Source organism: Typopeltis vanoorti, chromosome 19, assembly GCF_054136105.1.
Source record: "Typopeltis vanoorti isolate ZY-2024b chromosome 19, IOZ_Tvanoo_1.0, whole genome shotgun sequence".
NCBI classification, from domain to species: domain Eukaryota; kingdom Metazoa; phylum Arthropoda; class Arachnida; order Uropygi; family Thelyphonidae; genus Typopeltis; species Typopeltis vanoorti.
In genome coordinates, this window is record NC_143567.1 from 58,965,676 (window position 1) to 58,984,645 (window position 18,970).

At 34.6% G+C, this 18,970-nt stretch overlaps 1 protein-coding gene across 1 annotated transcript in view; it reads left to right on the top strand.

Moving 5' to 3' along the window:
* The window catches only part of LOC150096149 (polycomb protein eed-B-like), a 196,477-nt gene extending 178,561 nt beyond the window's left edge, over positions 1-17,916 (top strand). Inside the window, exon 12 of the mRNA XM_090409523.1 lies at positions 17,652-17,916. Within this exon, the coding sequence (XP_090265649.1) occupies positions 17,652-17,781 (130 nt within the window). The 3' untranslated portion in view covers positions 17,782-17,916. The remainder of the gene's footprint in view (positions 1-17,651) is intronic.
* The last annotated feature ends 1,054 nt before the right edge of the window (positions 17,917-18,970 follow it).

The following is an 18,970-nucleotide window of genomic DNA, read 5'->3' on the forward strand; positions in this document are numbered from 1 at the left end:
ATTACAAATAATAACAGAAACCCAACTAAAAAGTGCCGCAGAAATAGATAACAAAGAAAAGGTGAAAGAAAACATTCAAATTAACCCTTTTTTTTTTTTTTTTTTTTTTTTTTTTTTTTTTCCAAAATAAATAAGGGGTGGGTGAGAAAAGATGTATATAGAATATATATCTCTGAGATATGCAAAACATTAAAGATAAGAATGACACAAAAATTTAGAAATTTTATAACAAAGAAGATCAGACTTAAAGAAGAAAACAATGAGGTTAAAATGATTGGGAAGAGTTAATTGCAGGACAAAATAAATTAACAGATGAAGACAGAGTACTGATTAAAAACAAATCTTGAGGAATAGAATAGAAATCTTCTGTGCTGAATTACATCATACTCCTAATCATGGAAGAAATGTGCCCTGATATTTTAAGAAAGTTGAGTATGCAATAAATATTCATTAAAGCATAAATAGTTTTGTGAAAATTCAGTAAAAAACAGTTAATTGAAAGACAATTTGCTGAGTGACAGTTCATCAAAAAAAGTAATTTAATGAACGGCAGTTGATTAAAAAAGCAGTTGATCAAAAAAAAAATAATAATTTTCTTGAAATATTGTTTTAAAATGTTTCCATATCAATACCAAGCATTACCTACAATGCAGACAACCTAAGTAGGTGGTCATCAAGACTTTTACTAATTATTTTGTTGTTAGTTTAGAACAATTCTGTAAGTGTACCTGCTACTTCATTGTATGGATTGTGATTTATCTGTGAGGTGGGGAATCATTCTACCCACACATGGCACTGATCTACTATAGATCTTGTGACCTTTCTTGTGTAAGTCAGATATTTAAAAAAAAAAAAATAAGTATTTTTTCACAACAGTAATGGTCAGGTTGAAATCAAAACTGACAAGTTTTAATATAAATCTTAACAGCCAAAATTGTATTATTTCATCCTACTAGGACAAAATTATTAATAATTCCTTTTGAAACTTCTTTGCTAAAATTTTCCAATAAAAGTGACTCAGTTTTAACTAAAACTGAATCGTGCTGACAACTTCTTGTGCGTTTCCCAAACCATGAAATTTATTGAATTCCACTAAATAAGAGTATTATTGCAATATATAATTTTGGCACATTGTCTCTTTGTAGCCCTGAATATAGTTGAAATAAATATTGGAACAGTTGAATAAATTTTTGTAATAATAATTATTATTATTACGAAAGCAGCTAATAATAATAATAATAATGATGATGATGATGATTAGGTGCCTTTAATTAGCAATTTAACTATTCCATGCAGTAAAGCATGGAATTTGTTATTGTTGATAGTGATGTTATCTCCATGGTGCAGGACACCAGAGTGTACAGAGGATTTGAAATTGGAAGTGATCACCATTTAGTCTTGAGCGGGATAAAATTGAATTTCATATTGAAAAGAAGAACATGTAAGAAAGTTTTAAAGCAAATAAAAGTTGAGCAGCTCTCAGATGCAAACTGTAGACTGAAATATACAAAATTATTCAATAAAAAATTAGAGTTTGAGAACAGGAGCCAAACCTTGAAGATTCAGTGCCAAGCCCTGAAGAAAACACTGATTCAGCCAGAAAGGCATGTGGTGAGGTTGTCTGCAAGGATAGAAAAATCAGAACTCCATGGTGGACACAGGAAGTTAAAGAGGTAGTGAAGGAAAAGAAGAAAGCATATCAAAAGTTCCTGGCAAATAAGTCAGCTTGTGCTCTTAGAGAATACAGAGACAAATATAAAAAAGCTAAACACTGTGTAAAACTGCCTAACCAAAAGTCATGGAAGGACTTGGGTAAGAACATAGAAAATAAATATCAAGAAGGTGGCAAGATATTCTAAAAGCAATTAGAGATGATAAAGGTGACATGAAAACTGGAGAAAACGATGTCCTTGAAGTATGGAGTAATTACTTCAAAAAATTGCTAAATGAAACAAGCAGTGATGGCAGCACAGTGGTAAAAAAACACTGACCAGACATACAGTCAGGAATACATATCCATACTTGAAGTAGAAAAACCCATCAAAGGCCTGAAATGTAGAAAGGCAGCAGGAGTAGATGATATTCGACCAGAAATGGTCAATTATGAAGGTATAAAAGTCTTGCAGTGGCTGCACTGCATAGTTCAGAAGGCCTGGACAGAGGGATGAATTTCAGATGATTGGAGTAGAGCTCACATAGTACCCATACATAAAAAGGGAAATAAAACTGAATGTGAGAATTACAGAGGTATTCATTACTGAGTGTTCCTGGTAAGATATATGCAAATATACTTGAGAAGTGGAAGAGAAGGCTTTTGAAGAACAAGCTGGATTCAGGCCAAATAGAGGCTTTCAGGATCAAATTTTCACCTTACAACAGATAGTTGAAAAATCATGGGAATATAACAAAGATCTGTAGCTATTCAAAATGCTACAGTTATATGGTGTCAATGGAGCATTATATCAAACAATTCTTAGTTTTTATTTGAGTTGTAAGTCAGCAGTTAGAATTGAAGGAAGTACAGGAAGATGGTTTAATTTTAAATCTGGTGTCAGACAAGAATGTACATTATTCTCTCTGTTATTCATTATCTATATGGATCACATTATGAAGGAAAGTGGTATTAAACCTGACATCAAAATTGGAGATGTTAATGTCAGCTCTTTGCTTTATGCGGATGATGTTATACTTCTAAATAAATCCGCTACAAGTCTGCAAGATTCCCTGACTAAATTTAATAACTGTTGTAATAGATATAGTATGAAGGTCAGCATTAAAAAGAGAAAAACAATGAAAATAGGCAGAAACATTGAAAATATCAACTGCATTGTGAATGGAGAACCTATAGAACAAGTAAAACATTTCAGCTACTTAGGCACGATTTTTAGTGAAGATGGTAAATTAAATATGTAAATAGACAACAGAATCAACAAAGCTGGTATGGTAAGAAGTCAACTGAATAAATTTATATTGAATAAGAGAGAAATTAGTCAAAACACTGAATTAGCTGTATACAAGACAGTGTTCAAACCAGTTTTAACTTATGGATCCAAGAGCTGGGTCAGAAGTAAAACACTTGACCAAAGACTAGAGATCACAGATATGAGAGTCCTGAAAACGATTAGGGGCATGAACAGATGGCATCAATGGGAAATACCATATTAAAAACGAGGATATTAGGAAAGAACTTGACATTGTCTGCATCCAGAAATGCATTAGCAGAGCTAATCTCAGGTGGTATGATACTTAAACAGAATGGGCAAAGAAAGATTAGCAAAACAAGTGTTCTCTGCCAGGTTTGCAGGAAAAAGACCAAGAAAGGAAGACCAAGATATAGGTGGATTGATATGGTGAAAAGTGCCTTAGAAGACAGAAATATAAGACTTGATAATATTGGAGTCTTGACAGGTAACAGACTGATTTGGAGAAAAATTGTAGATAGGAAGTTAGTAATGGTGTAAATTTTTCATGTTGTACTATCATATCCTGTACACACCTAGACGGTGTATATCAGGAATTTGATGATGATGATGCAGTGAAGCATCCAGGTCAATATGATGTTGACAGTGAACTATCTGGACTGATTATTATTAATATATTTATGCTGCAAAATGCTGATATTCTGATGTGAAGGGTAAAAAAAAGATAAAATTAGTAAGCATGCCATGATGATAATCACTTGTGTTCCCACATACAAGACACTACAAAGGCAGAATACATTCTCCTCTCTCTCTCTTTCTTGCTTCCAATCTAGAGCCTTCCAAACTAAAAACGAGGATATTAGGAAAGAACTCGACATTGTCACCATCCAGGAATGCGTTAGCAGAGCTAATCTCAGGTGGTAGTCACTTAAATAGAATGGGCGAAGAAAGATTAGCAAAACAAGTGTTCTCTGCCAGGTTGGCAGACAAACGACCCATAGTAAGACCAAGATATAGGTGGATTGATACGGTACAAAGTGCCTTAGACAATAGAAATATAAGATCTGATAATAATAAATTTAGTTTAATCCTTTATCCAAGTGTGAGCAAACAAAGTTTGCGCGTGAAAGTATCTTCAGGACTGGGGTAAGCTGGTACAAAGTACTCTTCCCTTAATGCATAACATTAGACATATCCACAAGATGTGTTTTGCATTATGGGAGATACTGAGATAGGAGTGCTGGTAGCTTCCTCCTCCTTTGCAAGGAGTGTCCTGGTGTTGTACCACCTTACCCCAGTCCTGAAGATACTTTCAGGTGCAAACTTTGTTTGCTCGCACTTGGATAAAGGATTAAACTAAATTTATTATACTCTAACCAAGTGAAAAATAAACTTTCAAGATCTGATAATGTTGGAGTCTTGACAAGTAATAGACTGATTTGGAGGAAAATTGTAGATAAGAAGTTAGTAATGATGTAATTTTTTTCATGTAGTACTATCATATCCTGTACACCCCCCTTGAAGGTACATGGCGGGATATTGATGATGATGATTATTTATGAAAAAAAAAAGTAAAATAAATATTTTAAAAAACTTTTCCTTTCTTTTGATCATGGGTTATTCTACTGGCATGACCTATAGTGAAAAAAGAAAAAAAAATTTACAACTTAATTGTTTAGAAACTGCATCAAAGCTAAATTCTATTTAACATAACATGAAAAAAAAACATTCTTTTTTATATAGATAGTCTTCTTTCATTAACAATGATGTCCTATTTTTATCATTACAATTGTTATTTTGATGTAGGATTCTGAATTATCTACAGTCCTGTTTATGGTTCACTCTTGGAGAGAAAGATTACGTGGGTCGAATATGTGCCTTCCATATGCTTGGGATTTTTAGACCATCATTATTGTTCAGATTGAGGTGGTTGATAAGAATCTCACAGGCTTCCTTAAATTTGCATTCATACCATGTTTTGGTGTGATGTAAACAGCATGTGCTTTTCCAGTCAATTCTATATAGAGTGTTCAAGGCATGATCAGAAAGGCCAGCTTCACCATAGTCTTTATATTTAATGTGTTGTTTATTTTCCTTTTGTCTGATAGGAATTGTGTGTCCTGTTTCCCCTATATATGGTATATTACAGGTGCAATAAATATGGTATACTCCAGGGTGAGCCAGCGGAAGGAGTGGGTCTTTGGATGAGTTGAGTAAGCTTTTTAATTTTGCAGGTTTAAAGGTAGCTTTGAGGTTGTATTTTTGTAGTATTCTGTTTATTTTATCTATGTCCCTTTAATGTAAGGAATGGTTATAATTTTATTGTATTCTGGTTTATCTTTGTTTTTTATTGAGGTCTTGTAGAGAATTTTGTTAATAGTGTTTTAGCTGTAGCCATTTTTTAGAAAAGTACTGCTGATGACTTTAAATTCGTCTTTCAGCACATGTTCATTGGAGCAGATCTTAGAAGCCCTGTTTTTTAGAGTATTAATGACACCTAGTTTTTGTGTTGGGTGGTGGTGGTAGGAGTTTGTGTATATATTGGCCAGTATATGTTGGTTTCCAGTAAACAGTGAAGGATAGACTGCCAGAAGGAAGATGTGTGCCAAGTGTATCTAGAAATGGATGTGTGTTCTGATTTTCAATCTCAATTGTGAACTGTTTGTGTTGTTTGTTAAGGTGGCCAAGGAAAGTGTCTGACGGCCATGGGACCAGATTGCAAAAACATCATCAACGCATCTAAGCCAGACTTTGGGTTTTAAAGGAAAGGAATCTAGAGCATGTTGCTCAAAATATTCCATATAGAAGTTAGCAATGGGGGGGGGGGGGCGATTAATAGTGAGCCCATGGCTGTGCCTTCTTTATGTAGGTAGAAAGCGTTTTGCCATACAAAATAACCAGACCATAATACATGCGCAAAGAGTGCCGTGATATCTGGAGTTCTGTAAAAGAAGGATTGTGTCACTGATTGGGACATTCGTAAAGAGGGCAGAGACGTCAAAACTGACTAATAAATCATGTAGTTTCTAAACAATTAAGTTGTAATTTTTTTTTTTTTTTTTGCCAGAGGTCATGCCAGTAGAATAACCCATGATCAAAATCATTGTTTCTTTAGCTTATTGTGTATAATGTAATTCAACTTGTCCTTGTTGTTGTTGTGTCCCATTTTACGATTATTATTCTATCTGGTGAGATTCTGCTTATCTATGTTCAACTATTATCTATGCACGAGATATCACCCAAAAATACAAATATTTAAGTTATTTCTCCCCTCCCCCCTAGTGTCCCTAATATTTATATTATACTGCGCCTTTTGGGACATTTAGTTTGAGATATTAAATACAAAAACAAGGAGCAATTACTAAAATATCTCTGAATGTGAAACAATGTTGCAGTCGTGACACTTTATCTCGTTTTTTAACAAATTAATTTCCCGCGTGATTAGATTCGTACGTTTTTCAAGTGGTGTATTGGGTAGCAATTTCAGACAACTGTTTTATCAATGAACAAAAGTTTATTAAACTCATTAGCATGGTAAAATTCAATTTCTAATATAATTCAATTCAATACTAAGAAATTATTTACAAAATAACGTTAGCTTATCACAAGTAATTTGGCTATGATCCTATATGAGTAATGCGATCATGCCGCCATGACAAATTCGACTCATACAATCATATGTATAATCCCTTATCTAATTAACACTTAACTAACCCTATATTAGTCTGAATATGCTGTATGCTGTAGCACATGGACATATGTAATCAATTCACTCTATTTAACTATCCAAAACTATGTAGATTAAATTATCCTTTCCTATAAGTTACAATACACATGCATAAATTTCAGGACACATAATTACTTATATAATATTAACAGGCATACTTTCATTATAATCAGTCATGTACTAAAGTCCTAGTGTGATTTTCTTTAGTCTCTTCAACAGTTCAGTAATAGAATAATGATTACAATTACAGACGATTTTCAGTTAACACGAGATTTTTACAGTACCTTTTCCTCTTGAGTTTTCTATATTGGCCTCTACCTTTTTCCGATTGTACTATCCTGGTATGATCTCTCCTATAATCTGTCACTCCTAAGTTCTTTTGGCAATAAACTGTGCTTACGCGATCTTAACTTTTCGTGCTTGATTTAAGAACACACTTTAGAATCATCTATACCATGGCTGTGAAACTCGCCACATGGACGCCTGCCTACTTCTTTACAAATTTCCCTCTTTTCATAGTTGTCACTGGATTATGAAACACATAGATAATACCTTCTTTCCTTAGCTAAATGGCATTCGTCGTTTCTTACCATAGGAAATACGGAATCGAAATCCCGCTCACTTTTGTTTCCTTGTTGTGACGACGGAGATTAACTCCAATCCCGCCACTCAGGAAAACCACGTGAAACCTATATGAAGGAGCTCGTGAAGAAACTATCCCGGAAAAAGTCTCGTGGGGGGGGTCTAACCCTTTTATACATTGACTCCTAACGGCACCTTCTTTAATTTCTTTTCTCCGCCCCTTACTTGATTCAACTTCACCGACCAATAGGGTACGTTTTTCTGCCAAACATCCTTTGGTCGGCGAGCCCGTGACGATGTCTCAAATCTGGGAATTGACCCTGAGCGATAGTCTGTTGTTTTTCTTTTGCTAGCCTCTAAATTAATCCCCTTTCCAAATTTTTAAGAATTTACTTAATATTTTAATCTCTAGCCTCTCACATACAATTTCTTATGACTAATCCTTTCTGTCTTACTTAGCTAATATTTTTTTTTTATATCACAACACTAAAATATTCTTTCTTTTATTAGTTAGTTCAACAAACACTTTTTTTTGTTATATATTTTACTTGGATGCAAGAATATTTTTCTTTCTTTTAAATAATTCATCTATTAGCTTTTATACAGGAGTTTTATTTTATTTTCTCTTCATGTTACACCATGATAACTGGGAATTCTACATTCTTAAGGTATCAGGGTGTAACATTGTATATTTGTATATACTCCAGATGATGATCTTAATATGAAGATTGAAATGTCAGAAAATTAAAAGTTATTTATAACACAGTTGTAAAGTCCATAATTTCTAAAATGAATTTTAAAAACTTTATTCAACCCTCACTACTAATACACTAATAGGTTTTACAACCTTTCATAGGTGGGAGTGACATTTAAAAAAAAAATAAAAAATACAGATCATAAATTCAATAAAGTTGTCATAGTTAATTATATCAACCGTCTGTTCATGTAACATTGCCACTCCTCCTAGAAACTTCAAATGAACTTATTCATTTATAATATGAGCTATTATTTGATGTGGACACCACACAGATGCTCAACTGTGTTCTGTTTGTGTAGTAGTGGATACATCGGCCATGAGGTGTACAGAAACATTTCAGCATGGAACCCACTTTTCTCAGGATCAAAGCTGTCTTTAACTGGGATCCAAAACAAGAAATTTGAAGTGCTTCTGCAGCTTTAATGAATGGCATCCTCAATGTCAGGTGTCAGACAAGAATAGAAAGAAAGATCAGAAGCTATGGATCGTTTATGATCCTATAACATAACTTGGATGAGAGGATGGCTTTTAGCTGTAATGAGATGAGAACATTTCTCATTATCATCCAAATTAAGTTGTATACTCAGTATCCAGCAGGTATGCATATATACTCCTACCCAGTGGTGAGCTATGGAAATTTTAACAAAAAAAAAAAAAAAAAAAGCCATATTTCACACAAAAACGTTTATTCCAATCAAAAAGTATGAGAGTACAATCAAGTGTGTTAATTTATGTTACATAAGAAAAACATTTGATTGGCTACTGGTTTAACCATACGATTGGCTACTAGAAGAGAGAGAGAAGGGTAAAGATAGTGCGTGTGCTTATTTTATTTTCAAGCTTGGGTGCATTCGTTATAGAGGAGTTGAAACAATAATTCCAAATAATTTATATACTGCCGAATAGGCTAATTTTTGTTAGGTTACCTTATGAGTTTCTCGCTTAATATGTTTCAAAAAAAATAAAAAAGCAAACAAGAAGAACAAGAGGCTCGTAAGTTTGAGAAAAATTTAACAAAGGCTCGTGTGAGCCCCTTATAGCTCACCACTGCTCCTACCCCAGAACAGTATTCAGTCTTTGAATATACAAAGAATAATATGGCTCTTCACAGAGAACTCACATCACAACCTGATGTATCATATGCAGCCAGTCTGTAAACAGTGATATTCCTAGCAGCAGCTTCTTTCATCTTGTTTTATTCATGTTGTGATTACAGTATCGTGGTTTTTCTCCATTGCTACATCCATATAGGTCAAAGTGAACAGATGAACTTCTCATCTGAATGGCTATGTAGCTTCTAGTTTGCTGGGTTTTTTTTTTTAAGTAAGTTTATGTCCCATGAGTAAAAATTCATTTTAGTTACCTTTCTTTTATTATTATTGTTTCCTCAAAAATGTATTGCTTGAATAACAAGAGTGTATGCTATTTACAATATTTAAATAGTATGTGATTTCTGTCATCATTCAGCATAAAAACTAAACCAGCCTGCTTAATGTGTAATAGAATTGCAACCTTTCATGGGAGAGATTCAAATAAAAGAAAGAGTTGCAGAAATATCACAGATGTTTATTTGTATGTATGCTTGCCAATATCAACCCTTATAGGAGACTTGGGGAAAAACATGTTGCTCAATCCATGTATACAATAAAAAATAAAAAATTTTAATTGTTTTGATTTTTTATTTATTTATTTTTAAGAGAATCCCACCCATGTAAGACCAGTAAGTCTCATTAGCACTGTGAGTAAGCTAATGGTTCATTGGACCTCAGCTATAGGAAACCACATGTAGTACTTTTTTCAAGCCTATTAAGCAAAATAGTGATCACTTACCAGAGTATAAAAATCATTGCCCATATAAAATACTAGGTCTCTCATTTTGTTTATATTTTAGAATTTCTCCTTAACTGGATTGTCACAAAAAATTCTTATAGAATCTATATTCTGTAAGGGTTGTAATATCTATTTTTTGATTTTATTATTATTTTTATTTATTATTACGTCGGGCTGCGCACGTTGTAAAATTTTTCTTACGTAGTTAATATTGTAGTTGCTTGAGCTAGTTCAAATTGTCTGTAGACTTCAATTTCTAATTCATGCACAAAACTCGCAATATTCTTAATCCCTTAGTCTATAACCTTTGTTTTACTCCCCCCCCCCACTTCACAAGGCCGCAAGTATGCTCTTACACATGCTTGAATTGTAGACTTAGGAAAAGCCTCTGGCTGGAACCAATTCCTTAATCTACTCTGCTGTATTTTACTTGTATTGATTCTTAAAAATTTATTTTTTTTATTGACTGTGCCATTAAGGATCGCGTAAAAGAATTGTTTTTCTTTCCCTTACATACAAGAGAAACATTCAGCTAAGCACGAAAATAACTCTTAAATTAACTCTATCTCAAGCAACTCCTATTTTTTTTATCAGTCGTGGCTATTACTATTCTTAGGTCACACAGGTTCGATATTTTTATGAGACAGTGCATTGGCTAAACAAGATCAGGCAAGCTGTTAACAAAACAAACATGTTTATTCGTTCTAAGACAAATTACATACAAAATTCAAATAGCAACTTTTCAGACACTTGGATAGAAAACACACTTAAACTTCACTCATGTTATAAACAACAAAAGGCAAAAACTAAAACCACAATCAATTAGCATTACACAACATTAGCAAATCTTTAGAACTCTATATACTACTATTCAAACAGAAGTACGGCTTTACAACTTCTCTAGTACTTTCTATGCTTATAAATAACAGAACCAACATTCGTCATTTGAACTTAACAATCTAGGATATTACATAAAACATTTTACTTACAATCTTGCCGGTTCATTACACAGTCCTAGATCCTGAAGGCTTATGGGCACATTCCGCTTCTTCCCAGCAAAAATTCCGATCAGGCACACACGTAGATCATCGAAGAATCATATGGTGGGACATCTTGAAAGGACCATCTCTGCTACTAGCGAACTTCCCATCTTCGCCGGAGCTGCTGCTCACGGGAACGCAACTCTCTCCATCCTCGGAAAAGACTTGGCACAGGAACAAAACTTCAAAACGAGAGCACTTTGGCCCCTCAATCTCTGCCTTTTATATCATTCTCTCGACCTTGGCCCATCTTCAATTTAAGTCCCCCGGATTTACTGGAGGGTTTTCTCCATCACCCACGCTATCATTGGGTTTTTGCAGGAAAACTTATAATCCGGTGACCTTCGTGATTGTCGCTAGCCTTAGGTCTATTTGCCTAATCCTGTCTGAGTTTAATTTTAATTACAATTTTAGTGGTTCTTATTTAAATATTCTAACAATTTGTTACCAGATTTAATACAGTGAAGTGAATTATACATTATTTTAATTACAAGTATTTTATGTAATTTAATTGCTCATGTAAAATCGTCATAGAAAAAAATACTTTTTTTTCTATAGACCAGGTGATGGAATAGATGGTGGAGATAGTATGCATAAACAAATTGATGAAATGAGTGGAAGGAGGGTAATTATTATGGGGGATTTCAACTATGGTAACATTGATTGGAAGGAGGAGAGGACACGTGAGGAAGGAAATGAATTTTATTCAATTATTAAGGGATAACTATCTGAGACAGTATGTAATTGAAAATACTAGGGGTGTGAGAGTGCTTGACCTGGTAATATCATCTGAGAATTTGACTGTAATGAATATGACCATGTTGCCACCTATTGGTGAGAGTGATAAGGTCTTGGGAGGTAGCTAAAGGTGTGTGGAATTTTCGATTAAGACAGGGCGTATGTGGAATTACTGTGCTGGCAAGTATTACAAGCTTAGGAGATTGCTTGGATCAGTGCCATGCAATCTCCTAAGGGCTGGATGTCGATAGAGCATGGGAAGTGGTCAAGGAGCATTTACAGAAGGTTATGGCTGATTGTATACCTAGCGTTGGATTCTGAATGAAGAGAAATTTAGATTATTAATATTCCTTTCAGAATCCAACATAATCCACTATGGCAAAGGCTACATTTGTAAATATTATTTTATGTAAATCTCTTGTTATAAATTATTATTCATGTAATTGCCTTGAGTTTAATTATTAAGTTTTATTAATTAATTTAAAATGTGTTGACAATAATGGAACCTTGTATTGAGATATTATTCTATTTATTCTGATTATTCTTAATTTAATATTATGAGGAACTGTATATTCTTAATATACCTTATGTGAATTATAATATTTTAGTTTTTTTTTTAATTTTTTTTTAATGTTATGCAATACTTCTGTTTTTATTTTAATTTGTTTGTTACTATGGAGACGGGCAAGAAATAGCTGGCACGTGCGTGAATGGCAAGATATTGTATTGAACTGAGAGAAGGAATTTGACATAAACAAGAGCACGAGAAACATTTTGGCGGGAAAATAGAAGGGAGGTATATAAGCTAAGAGCAGAGAAAACCGGGGCTCTTTTCTTTATCAGACGGACCACTCAGGGATAGGAGAGCATTTTAGTATAGCATAGGCAGATGAGGAAAATACGGAGTAGCAGAAAAGGAACGCAAAGGATTGCTGTAACCTAGAACCTTAGTGCTGTAATTAAGCTATTAAATTACCGGGAAAGTATTAGGCAACTGAGAATAATTCTAGAAGTTAAAGAATTACTGCGTGTTCCATTAGGTTTCATGGAACTTTAACAGAGTGCTGAATTAATCAAATAGTGTTGAGGAAGGAATGAGCATTTTCCTTTATCCAAATATGTCCATACATGTAAAGTGCAACTATTAAAAGTTCAGTTATCATTGAGAAGATTTATTCTAATTAGTGTTGCCATAGTGTGTGAAATAAATACAGTTATTAAGTGTGCCCATAGTGAAATTGATGAGCAGAGGATTTACCCGGTAAGAACTGTCCATTTATGTGTGATTCCTCCTGTTATTCCCCACATTAACTATAACGTTTTTTGCTGAAATCAGCTGGAGTAAGACGTATGAAAGTGAATACTTGTGAAGCAGTTGTTGCCACCATTAATGTATTGAGACTTTGCTGACTGTGTGATAATAGTAAAAATTGTTATTAAGAGATTTTGTGATATTGAACTCTATTAGAAGTTAATTCAATTGTGAAAGCTGTAAGTTTGATAGCAGAGTGATCATAGATTGAATCTATGAGATGTTGTGACCTGTATGCTATGATATTTAGATTATTTTCTTGTCAGAGTTGAACTTAAGTGTATATTATATGATCCTGAATTAAATGTTTTGTTTTATTGATTTTAAATTTGTGTTTGCCTGAATCTTGTTTATTGTACCTTTCATAAAATTATCGAACCTAGCGGGAGCCTTAAAATTAAGAGATAAACTCAGCCTGTATAAGAAATAAAGTTACTATAAAAAAGATTAGTTATTGGTTGGTTCCACTATATTCCAATAGACTAATCTAGATATAGAGTGGCGCAGTCTAAAAATATAAATTTCTCTGTATTAAAATTAGTAATCAACCAGCAACTAATTACTTGTTTAAAAACTAAGTTAAAACAAGATGGCGGATCGAATACAAGGAAGAAGTACGATCCAATTTTACTACTAGGGTCCGAATAGTAAAACAAGTAGGGGTTAAAGGGATGAATAACACTATTAAGCTTGAGCTGCAAAAAAAGAAACAACTGTGGAGGGAATTTAAAGAAAGAGATGACCCGCAGGCACACGAACAGTATAAAGTGCAGGCCAGAAGGGTAACGAGTGTGGTAAAGAAAAGCAAAAATGGATTATGAAAGGAAACTAGCTATGCAAGCTAAAGAGAATCCCAAACAGTTCTTTCAATATGCTGCAAACAAAAAAAAAAACTGTACACGGCAAAATGATTTTAAGGAATGATGATGGTAAGGAGGTCACTGAATCAGTCGATATAGTGGAATTACTGAGCGAGCACTTTTCAAGAGTATATCATTCAGGTGGTGACATTGAAAAAATTAAGGAACCATTAGTTTATATGGGAATTGTGATAAATGAAGTGGAGGTGAATAGTCTATTACAGAACCTTAATGTGAATACATCTGTGGGATCAGATGGTATACCAGCACGGGTCTTATGTGAAGCAGCTAAAGAATTATCAGTGCCCTTGACCATGTTGTTTAATCTGAGTCCCGAGATGGTGTGGAAAGAGGGGAAAATAGTTCCACTGCATAAAGGAGGATCCAAGACTACTGTTGCAAATTACCGACCGATCAGCATATCAGGAGTCGTTGTCAAGATCTTGAAGAAAGTAGTCAAGGGAAAATGAGATACTGTACGGGGGACAGCATAGCTTTGTGAAGGGTAGATCATGCCTCAGTAACTTGCTCAAGTTTTATAACACAGTGACGGCTGAACTGAATAAGGGTAATGGGTTTACAGTGATATTGCTGGACCTGGCTAAGGCATTTGACAGGATACCACATGGAATTCTAATCCGTAAACTACAACATATGGGAATGGTTATAGGGTTGGTGAGATCGATAGGTGGGTGGTTGATATCAGAGGGTAGTTTATTCAGGAGTGGAGTCGAGAAGACGGCCTGCGACTAGTGGTGTGCCACAGGATTCTGTTCTTGGACCACTGCTGTTTAATTTGTTCATTAACGATATATGGAAGGATCTAAGAGGAACAGTTCATTTGTTTGCTGATGATGCAAAGTTGGGTGGGGCAATAGTGAATGCAGAAGATGTCAAAATTTTGCAGGACGACTTGGATAGATTGGAGGTCTGGGCTAAGGAGAATGGATGTCAATTTAATGTGACAAAATGTAAGGTTATGCATTTTGGGGTGAAAAGATTAGCAGCAGTATACCACATTGGTGGAACTGTACTCCAGGAGATTGATGAGGCCAGGGACTTGGGAGTGTTGGTGGATAGGGAGATGAAGTTTAGGGGGCACATTGCAAAAGTAACTAAATCAGCTCGTCAACTCACTTGGTTGTTGAAAAATACTTTGATGAGCAGAGACAAGCAAGTTATTGTACCTCTGTACCGAGCCTTGATAAGATCTCATCTCGACTACTGTGCCCAGATTTGGTCACCTAGGTTTCTTCTTGATGGGGAAGAGGTGGAGAGGATCCAGAGGCGAGTGACCAAGATGATAGCAGGTCTATGGAATGAACCATATGAGAACAGGTTGAAGATTTGTGGGTTGCAGAAATTAGGTGATAGGCGGAAAAGGGGAGATATGATTGAGACATTCAAATTGCTAAAGGGTTTCTATAGGTTTAATTCAGAGGATATTTTTGAGATCAGACTGGTGGCGGGAGAACTAGGAGACACCTATGGAAGCTGGGTAAGAGTGTGGTTAGCAAGGGTGTTAGAGCTGGGTTCTTTACTTTTAGAGTGGTAAATGAGTGGAATAAGCTGCCAGAGTCTGTTGTGGGTGCTATGACAGTGAGTGAGTTCAAGGCAAGGTATGATAGATACTGTGAGAATGTCATATAGTTGTGTGGACATGATGTTTAGGCCTCCCTCGATGAGTCTAAGGACTCCCTGTAGTCGCCCATAATAATAATAATGACTACAAATACTATCAAAAACTCTTTTAGCACAGTCAGTAGAAGTTCTTAAAATAGTATTGAGGAAAGCCAGAAAAAGTGGTGGTGTGGTTATACTATTAATCTCATAATTAATAAATAAAAGCAAGGCATTTCTTGACTTCATGTGTTGGTTAAGGAGAAATGCTTTGCTAGCACAAATTAAATGAAATAAACATGAATAGACCAGAAAACTTCCTTGATTTTGGCATGTGGAAATTACTTGTGTTGCACTACAGTTTCTGAAAGAATAAATCAGATTTGCTAGACTTCGTCTGGTGCCCAATACCCTGTTTATTGGAAACTTTAAGTGGCTTAAAAAAAGTACTATCCTTGGTGTCTAGAGCAAGGGAACGGAACCAGCTTATAATGTTATCCATAAAAAAATTGGGAAAAGATTCACATAAAAAACTTTATTTTATTTTTCTTCTTCCACTTTTGTTGAATCATGCCAAGTAATCCAGCTATAACCAGACTTACATGAAACAGCTTGAAAATCTTGAAAAATTGGATGGTCCCATTTTAAAATTGGTTTTGCATTTAGTGCATCCATGATATCACTTATATGCTGTAGACTTCCGAACTTTCATTGCTGTGATTATCATAAAATAATAAATTATGCCTAGTTTTCTCCTAAAAAGAAAAAATGGGGTTTGGTTTGGGGGGGGGGACACTAATTCTTAAATTAGTTTTCAATTATAATTATTTAATGTTAGGATTCATTGCATTTCTTCGTCATTTCGTGTAGAAGGTTTTTTTTTTCACTTGGTTAAAAAATTAATTATACTAAACCAGAAATTATCTTTATTGAAGATCTTTTCAGTGGGAAGCTGTCTTGTGGAGGTAAAGTATCTTCAGGACTTTTGATTTAGTATTCACTGTCTTCAGGTTCAACTCTAATCAATAAGACCTCAGTAAAGGTCAAAACTAGTCAGGATAGTGATCTTCCCATAATGCATAGCAGAATACATATCCAAAGGTTAGTATGCTGTGCATTATGGGATACTCAAACATTGTAAAATCAACAACCCCTGTATACAAGCAGTCTAGAAGATACTCCATGATAAACTTTTGTTTGGCCTTTGCATTTGGTAAAGGATTAAAACATGAGTATAATTTCTTGTCTTGTATCATTTATCATCGTTGTACAGCAAGAGACAAGTAAGCAATAAATTCTCATTTTTTTCTCTATTAATATATATACATACAGTAAAAAATTCCGTGTGGTTAGCCTAGTGGCTATGCGCTTCGCAACCATATGCCTGGGGAAGGAGTGTCCTAGGTTCGATTCCCGTCGGTGACGTGAGAAGCTGAAGGATCTTCCTCAGCTATAGCCAAGTTAGCCAGTCTTGGGCATGGACAGCAGGGTTTTTTCCCCAGTTTATTCTGGGGTTTTTCATCCTGCAAAGCAGGCAAACTGGCCTTGAGAACTCAACACTACAGGCTATAGGATACACCGGGGCATAAGGCTGCCCACCTTATCCTGTAAACGGAGTGAGGTTCGATGATCAATGGACCCTTGACACCGCAAGGTAAAAGAGGGTATAAGGAAGATGAGATGAGACATACAGTAAATCCCTGTTTTTACGTTTTCCTGCCATTTACGTCATTTTCCACTGGTCCCGTCTTAAAGCCTATTCTTGCATATATTGTTTTCCTGCCATTAACAACTTGATGTAGACGTTATTTCCCATGATTTGCATTTTTTCCTCAGGTGGCAATATTGATTTTCGAATCGATTTCTGCAGAAATCTGCGCATTTCTGTTCCCAGATGGCATTGCTTTCTGCTGTAGTTTCGTTTTCGCCATCACAGTGACTTGCATGTTTGCAGCAGTAATGTAGTGATGAACAATACCGTGATTTTTTTATCACAGTACAAATTGATAAATAGATAAATGTAAGTAATTGTAAATTCATTTATTTTCAGTTATTAAATTTTGTAATCTAGTATGTAGACTCGCATACTAGCAGTAAGTCATCTTTTAGCCTTTTTTTTTAATGTTTTTTTACATTTCCTACTATTTGCACTTTTTTCCATCAGTCCCCTGAAAAGTGTAAAAAGGGGGTTTTACTGTGTATACACACACACACACTGTTTGTGGATAGATAGATCTGTTTTATTTTATTTTATTTTTTTGTAGGTGTTCTATTCTGACACATCCAAAATGCAACAGTGCCATACGCCAAACCAGTTTAAACCGTGATGGTAGCCTTCTACTCTGTGTTTGTGATGATGCAACAATATGGCGATGGGACCGAATCAGCCGATAGAGATCTCTGGGAAATTTTATGTAAATATAAGTCAGCATTTTGCAGCCATTGTAATATGATTGATTTTGTGAATAAATAGATTAGTTTATTTATCTCTGTGATGTTAAATAAAAGTTTTTCCTGTTGTGTTTTTTATTACCAAACCTTTCAGGTGATAGTTGATATATTCTTCAACATTCACACTTTGCTTTTTATTTAGTTTCATTGTGTGTGCACATGTATTATTACACATACATGCATACACATTATTATCATTACATAGACATCTCCATGGAATCCCAAGTCTCATCCCATGAACCATTATTGAGTTTGTTGTTCACCAACAAAGCACTTACAACTGCCTCTATCAACCTTTTCTACTCAACTTTTTTTTTCATTTGCTGATTGGTTTGAGAATAACTCCATTTGCTAGATCATAACTGTATAGAATATGAAGGAAATGTGTCAAATAACACTATTTAACAAAATTATGAATTATGTTCATTTGGTAAAAACTTTGTTTTTTAATATAGCTTTTATAATCCATTCAATTTTTTACTGTAAATGTTTCACACGTGATGCATCAGTCAGGTTGGCAGGTGGATATTACCTCGCAAACTAATAGGACATGAGTTTGAATTTGCAATATATAGACATTCACAATTATTCATACTGTAAGTGTGGATAATTATGAATGTCTTGGGTAGATGGCAGATGAATTTCATGGCCTTCTTGCATTGTAGGAACCTGAAGTGGTGGCTTGAAAAAGTTCTTAGTTCATGCTAAGGTCTCTAAAGCAGCGGAACTTGATTATCTAATGCTTAATCCATCCACAGTGCAAATGTATGGATAGGTTTCAACCTTTTGCAAGTGTGGTTCATGTTGGGGGGTGGGGTGATATGGGTTCTGCATGTATGTTTCTAGTGGTGATGGACATACTTAGCCCAAAACTTGCTGCATAAATGGTAATAAATAGATGGACACACAATAGCACATTCACAAAAGTTATTGGAAACAACACATGGAATCATTTCATGTTACGGCAAAAGTTTAGTTAAGAGCAAAATATAATACATATTCGCATTAGCTATATCAATATTTTGGCACAAGAAAATGTATTTCTTCTTTGAAGGATTATAAATTAGCAAACTTATAGTTGTTTTTTTATATATAAATAAGTATACATGTTCACATGCAAATGCAGTGTTGA